Source organism: Trifolium pratense, linkage group LG7 (assembly GCF_020283565.1).
Source record: "Trifolium pratense cultivar HEN17-A07 linkage group LG7, ARS_RC_1.1, whole genome shotgun sequence".
Taxonomy (NCBI): Eukaryota; Viridiplantae; Streptophyta; class Magnoliopsida; order Fabales; family Fabaceae; genus Trifolium; species Trifolium pratense.
Genome location: NC_060065.1, coordinates 24,143,792 through 24,151,622, shown reverse-complemented (window position 1 = coordinate 24,151,622; position 7,831 = coordinate 24,143,792). Strand labels below are relative to the sequence as shown.

General features: G+C 32.2%; 1 protein-coding gene across 1 annotated transcript; it reads left to right on the top strand.

Annotated features, from left to right (window-relative positions):
* Window positions 1-2,926: 2,926 nt before the first annotated feature.
* On the top strand, window positions 2,927-7,476 carry LOC123897694. Its single transcript, XM_045948430.1, has 5 exons — window positions 2,927-3,408; window positions 3,499-4,793; window positions 5,589-6,008; window positions 6,412-6,641; window positions 7,116-7,476. Exons 1-5 carry the CDS (start codon window positions 3,239-3,241, stop codon window positions 7,371-7,373), a joined length of 2,373 nt encoding a protein of 790 aa, XP_045804386.1. The 5' UTR covers window positions 2,927-3,238; the 3' UTR covers window positions 7,374-7,476.
* Window positions 7,477-7,831: the final 355 nt, after the last annotated feature.

The window sequence follows — 7,831 nt, the reverse complement described above, 5'->3', positions numbered from 1 at the left end:
TAACTCTCCATGAGGTAACTTATAATTTTCTAAGGCAAAAGAGCCCCCGACCAATTCGAAACAAAAATAAATAGAAATAGAGTTCCAATAAACGGAACCCAGTAAGGATGGCAATTTGACCCATACATAGAGGGTACCCGCAAAAATTACCCACAACGGGTAGGGTAAAAACCCGCATTTTGGGTACGTGCACGGGTATGGGTAATTACCCGCAAAAATGAACGGGTATGGGTGCGGGTACGGGTACCTTAGTACCCACCCCGCCCCATACCCGCATAATATATATTTATTTATTTTATTTATATTATTATATTATAATATATATAAATCAATTTAAAACAATACAACTCTACTAAACTATTACATATTTTTAATAAAAATGTTTATTTATAACATAATATAAAAATAATGTGAATATTTAACATAAATATGAACTTTAACACAAGGTTAGTAATAATTTTGTTTATAATTTTTATTAGTCAATATTAAAATCTTTGAAATTTTTTTAATTCTATTAAAATTATATGATATTTTATAATTGATCAATTTATTTTTAGTAAAAATGCGGGTAACGGGTATGGGTATGGGTACCTAGGTACCCATAGGGTATGGGGACGGGGGCAAAAGTTGTTACCCACGCGGGTATGGGGATGGGTACGGGTATTTTTTCAATCTGCGGGTATGGGGATGGGTACTATAGTACCCTACCCATACCCTACCCATTGCCATCCCTAGAACCCACAAACCATATTCTTCTCCAATCTGATTTTTGCTCACGTCTCGAATAAATTCAAGGACATATTCAAAGAAATTCTGACCGGACGTGGGAATAGTGTGTGGATTTCTAACAACTAGAATGATTGAAATTAATAAGATAGCTATTAAAACTAGGGCTGGGTAAAAAACCGAGCCCGTCCGAACCCAACAAAACTCGCCCAAAAATTAGAGATTTGAGCGGTTTATAATGGGTTGCGGGTTAGCGGGTTTAAAAAGTCGGTTTAAATTGGGTTGGTACGGGTGAGTTCGGGTACATGAAACTGGACCGATGGTGCCCGAAATCCGCCCGCATGTGTAAATCAAAACGCCGAATCTAGGCTCTTCTCACGTCTCTTCTTCACACTTTCTCACTTCACCTCAAACCCGCGGAGATTGCAACATTTTGAAACCCAAAACTTGATCATAATTCATTTTGTTTGTTTAACTTCGTTGAAATCAAATGTTAAATTTTAATTTTATTTGCGATTTTAATTTTTTTTCTTATTTTTTATGTCGATTTAGGGTTTCTAAGAATTTCCTTTTGCGTTTGTTTCATAATTCTCTCATCTCTGGTTGCATATTTTCTGGATCTAAACTCCAATTTTTGGATTTGTTATTGTTTTTATTTTTATGTTTATTTTAATTTTTTTATGTCTAACCGCTTCAAACCGCCCGACAACCCGCTTAAACCGCAAACCCGAACCCGTGAAAACCGATCTTCATTTTTCGGGCGGATTGAGCCTTATTTTTCGACTCTGCGATTAGATCGGGTGATAACTTTGGGCCCGAACCCACCCATATCCGCCCATTGTCCACCCCTAATTACAACCCAAGAGGTAATAAGTACTTGAGCATGTACTTGAAAATCCCCTATTTGTCAATAGAAATGTCGACCTACTTCCACAACAGATATATCAAAGAAGCTGTTTAATGTGTTGATGTAACATAATAGAACATTCGTATTGCCCAGCCCTCTAAAATAAAAAATATATAACTTGCAGGGAGAATTATTTTGATTCAACCATTTTCTTATTTGACTTTCATTTTCTATTTTGATTTGAATACCTACTAATCACAAAATATTTCTTTTTTCACAATTTTGTAATGCTATAATAACCGATTCCATAAATCTATGATCGTCCCCTAACATTTCACTTATTTACTGTTAAGTTGAAATTTTTAGCTACCGAACTATTTATTATTATTTTTTTTTTTATGAATGTAGCATTTTTCTTAATTCATCATTTATATTATATATTTCTCTATATATAGTACTGACGTACTATGTTAGTTATTGACCTAATTTTGGACTTGGTCCCTATACTATACCACCTGACCAATAAAATCTAAGGAGAAGAAACTTCAAAGTCTTGCCAATACACATCCAAACACATTGACATTTAATCAGAAAGACCATCACCGACTGAGTCCAACTTACGAAAACAAAAATCAAACAACACAAATTTCCATATATTTTTAGCTCTATTTCAAAGTTTAACTGTGCATTAAGTAATGACTAACTAATACTAATACTGTATTTTCGTCGCAAACGCATTTAGTTCAAGTGATTAATGAATTTTTTTTAAGGATGAATCGTTCGGGATAACTTAAATTTGATTTCTAATAAGAATAATTTTTAACCAGATTTTATTTACCTCATCGCCGAATTATGGATTATCGGACCCCTTCCCTATAAACCAGAAAATTAATAAAAAAATTGATAAAAGTATTCAACAAGCAAACTACACAATTTTTTTTTTTTTTTTTTTTTAAAAGTTGATGGTTTATAAGTACCACCAACTTATTTACAAAGAAAATACTACAATTGCTGCTGCCAAGGATCGAACCCCCGACCAACAGCCTACACCTGCTCAGTCAGCAAGTGCCAACTGAGCTACCCCACCCACCCAACTAAGATAAATTTAGTTAAAAAAATTAATGTATTTAGTCTAAATTTTAAAACTAATATATTAACTTCTTTTAATCAATTTTTTTCTTATATTTTGAGACTGATTAATATTATTCGAGAATCGAATTTGAATTCTCCCGAACAATTTCACATCAACTATACTACAATCTTGCAAGTCCTAGCATATGATACGTGTCAAGAAAATATTGGTTTATTTACCCTAAAAACTTTATAAAGAAACTATTATAAACCGTTCGTACCAAGATACCAATACCATTGACTAAATCAAATATCATTTATGCTCAATTTATTGTCCAAGTAAATAACCCACTTTACGTTTTTTTATTTCCTTGTTCAAAATTATACAAAATCAAATTATGCTCTCTTTGTTTCTTACAAAAAATATGCTAAGATCATATTCTTCCACTAGTGGCAATTGTTCACAAATAATCACTATCTCACCATGATGATGAATCTTTGATAGAGGAAATTTTTATTCTTCTTCTCTTTATAAATCAAATGTTCTCAAAATAAAATGAACAAAAAAAAAAAAACTTTAGAGGTTGATCATCAATGGGTACCAAAAACCTTGTTACGCTGAAAACTCATATTTTCTCAATCAATTTAAGTTTCCCTAATGAATTTGTGTATGAAAACTTGATTTGGGCTTTGGCTTCTATGTGGAGTTTCTTAGGCAACTATGTTGTTCATTCCATTGGGTTGATACTCACATACATATTCAGGTTTTACAAATTTTATTCAGTTCTTTTTTTTTCATATGTTAAATGCATGAAAAATGAATAATGATTACTTATTATATTTATTTTTTGTAGATGTCAAAGGAAAAATGAGCAACTTGTTCTTGAACAAAAAAATTTGAATCAAATTGAAGATTATGAGTTTGATAATTTCACAGAAGAGTTAGCTGATTTGATATTTCCAAGCTATGAAGATTTTCATATTGTAAGTGAAGAAGGAAAAGAAGGAGAAACAGAGTACTCTGTTTTGGAAAAGATTGATTCTGATATTCAACAAGATGATGAGAAAGGTAAAGGAGAAATAAATTTATTTGTTTTGAAGGAAAAAAACTATGATTTGAATGAATATTGTAAGAAAAATGAAGAAGAAACAAAAGGGTGTATTTTTAGGCATAGTGTTTGTGATAATGTTCATGAAGGTGTTAAGAAAATTGATGAATATGAAACAGAGTGCTCTGTTTTTAAAGAGGGCGGTTCCGATTTTAATCAAGATGATAAGAAGAGTATAGAAGATGTTGATGAAGAAAAAGAAGAAACAAAAGGGTCTATTTTGATTGATACTAGCTATGTTAATACAACAAGTGAGAGTAAATTTGTGCCACAAAAAGATTTTGGTGATTTGGAAGAACAAGAAGAACCTATGCTATTAAGGTTCTCTTTCCTAAACAATGTTTCTTATATAAAAAATGAATTTTCAAGCATTGAAAATATAGCCAAGAAGGAAATATTAGAGCATATAGAGGAATTTCATGTTGATCAAGAAGAAGAAAGTGGAAAATTCACTTCCAACTCAAATGATGATTCTTTGACATATGAGATTATAGGTTCTAACAATTCATGTGAAGAGTTTGATTGTGAAAGTCTAAAGAAAGTTGAAGATTTGGTGGAAACTCAAAAAATTTCATTTGGTAGAGAAGAAGTCTCACATGGTTTTTTTGAGTGCTTAAATGAAAATGAAGGTTCTTCGTATCATGAAGAATACACATTCGAAGATAGCTTTGCGAAAAACGAAGAAAACTTCGAGAAAACCGAAGAAACTATGTATGAAGAAGAGTTTGATGAAAGGGAATATGATGAAGAAGAAGATGAGGATGAATATGAGTGGGAGAATGATGAGGTAATGGAACAAATAAAATTGGAAATGAAAAATGCAAGACAAGGAGGACTTGCAACAATTTTGGAAGAAGAAGATGATGTAGAAAGAGAGTACTCATCAAAAGTTTTTGAAGAGAAAATAAAGCCATTGAGTATTGATGAGAAAAAGATGGAATACAAAGATCACATTGTTGAAATTCAAAAGGTTTACAAATGCTATGCACAAAAGATGAGGAAACTTGATGTCTTGAATTATCAAGCAATGCATTCAATAGGTGAGTGAGAAACAGATTATTTTACATTATTTTTCTATGTTAAAACACTTGCATTGATTCATTTTGGATTGGAACAATCTCAATGATATGATCATATTTTGAGCAAATTATTTAGAGATTAGAACATTAAGAATCTCAATGTTAAAACACTAGTTTTGATTTTTTTTGCATATTATATTTTCTTTTGTGATAATTATTTGGTCACTTTTGCATATTACATGTTTATTTACGGTTATAATTTGCTACAAGTTTGTTAATTATGTGTTCATAAAGCTACTTCTACACTTTCTATTCTTCTAATCACAAAGCCACTAATAGTGGCAAGTCTACACAATAACTTTTCAATTCCACTCTTTGCTCATGTTTTCCATTCTTTTTCCCATTTCGTTCAAAGTCGGCTTTGATATATGCGTTTGACGTAGTCACACGATTTATACTATCAGGTTAAGATTCAACGACACAGCTCCTAACTTTACAAGTCGAATTCAAAATATACAAAGTTAGAGTGTAAATCATTTGATCTTAATCTAATGGTCCAAATTATAATTGCGTAAATTTAGAATACTAAAATATTTAAGTCGGACTTGTTGACTCATTGTCTTCAATATTATAATAGTAGTAGCTTTTAGCCACTTTATTTATGAATATCAATATATTATTATACTATAAAGAAACTAAAGATCAAAACTAAAAGTAATACACCAAAAAAAAAAAACTAAAAGTAAATTATACTATTGTTATTCTTTTTTCCTTTGCTATTTACTAATTAAATTACCTATGTTACCCTTGATGCAGGTCTTCTTCAACTAAAAGACCCTCCAAAATTATTTTTAATGCAAAAATCAACCGTCCAACATAGCAAGCCTCTAATGATCCCTCAGAATTTGTGGCCACGCAAAGCACAAATTCACACATCTGACCCAATGTTGAAGCTTGTTAATGAATTGCATAGGGATTTTGAACTTGTTTATGTTGGCCAAATTTGTCTCTCTTGGGAAATCCTATGTTGGCAGCATGAGAAAATCAAAGAGTTGAAAAAATATGATTCACAATGGCCTCGTAGGTATAATCTAGTTGCTGGTGAATTTCAACTTTTTCAAGTCCTTATTCAACGGTTCTTAGAGGATGAGCCATTTCAACAAGGTCATAGGATTCAAAATTATGTCAAGAATCGATGTGTCATTCGCAATTTGCTCCAAGTTCCAACCATCAAAGGTGAAACAAAAATTTACCATAATTCCATTAGTGATTGCATGCACACACACATCCCTAGCTGATATGTGTTACTGCCTCTCATCTTTAAGAGAAAAAATTTACTTTTTAGATACATTAAATAACTAATGTATCTGACCTATAATATATGTCAGACAAATTAGTTATTCAATGTATCTAAAAGGTAAAATTTCTCTTATATTAAGTTGCAGGCTACAATTTAAAAGTAAAAGCTATGTACTACCAACATTTCCAATTGAAAGTGCATACATTATTGATACGGAAGTGTTTAACATCGAAACATGTAGTAATATTTGTGTCGTGCTCAATGTTTATGTCGAGTCTAGTGTCGATATATATGTTAGTGCTTCAAGATAACAATATTAATGTTATGATTGTTTTGCAGATGATAGTACAAAGGATAAGAAAAAAGTTAAGTGGGGTGAAGAGGATGCAATTGCTTGTGAAAGGTTAGCACACATAATTAAGGAATCCATGCAAATGTTTTGGGAATTTGTAAAACCAGATAAAGAGGATGGGAATGTGTTCCATAAAGTATCTCATCACAAAGGGAATGAGGGCAAGGACAAAGAAATTTCAGATCTTCTAGGGGATATCCAAACACAACTGCATAAGGTTTTTATTTCTCTTGGTTTAAATACAATCTCTTTAAATTGCACTTTGTAACCACAATTGTGTCCGCAATATTGCTTTTGTGTGGATGCTTCCGCAACAGCATCACACTACAATTGCAGTGTGATCTTTAATTATGTGTACATACCACATCATACCATTATTTTTAGCCATTGTAAAAGCTGCATATAAAACATACAAAAAATATCGATCGTTAGTTGGTTCAGTGGTGATTGACACTGGACTTGATAGGGAGGACCACGTTTGATCCTCTGCAACTGCGATCGGGGAGGGGGCTGGAACCGCTAGATGTCAGAATTGACCCTGAACCAAATTAAGCGGTCCGGTGAGCCGGATACTGGTGGTAAAAACAAAAAAAACCAAAAATAAATTATGCATTTTTCTTTCAGAGGCTAATTCATTTTGGTTTTGTGGCTACAATCATATTCTTAAAAAATTGGGTTTTAAATGTTGTAGAAGGAGAGAAAGCTGAAGGACAAACTGAGAAGTGGAAATTGCATGGTAAGAAAGTTCCGAAAACACAATGAAGATCAAATTCAGCTGGATCATGAGCAGTTGCTGGCTCAAGTGGGATTAAGGTTGATTTCAAGGGTGATAAACATGAAAAAGTTGAGAAAAGATCATCTAATATGGTGTAGTGAAAAGTTAAACCAAATCAATTTTGTTGACAGGAAGATTCCAGTGGAGTCTTCTTTTTTGCTTTTTCCTTGTTGATTCATTCATTTGGCAACTTAATTTAGATATAGAGATTCGTGGTTATGGATTATTCAGAAAATTATATAGTTGTATACATAAATTTTGAACTATTCTTACATAAGCTCGGTGTAAGTATATATAAGGCAATTTCGAATTTTGGTACCAAACCATTGCAGTGATCTTAAATAAAGCATCATTTGGTAGAGAATATCGGTTACTTTCTTTGTTAGAGATAACAAATGGTTTCTTTTGTATATGGAAGTTAATATTGTACCAAAAAAAAAAAGTATATGGAAGTTAATATCCACTGTGGAGGGGAAGCTGTAGCTTTACTTTGTGCGATGGAAGAGGCATGTGCTCGAGGTTTTGTTGAGGTTTAATTAGAAAGCGACTCTCAATTATTGGGTCAATGTGATCCGATTGAAGCAAAGAGGCAACTCTGAGTTTAGTTCGATTGTTGTTAATATTATTCATAT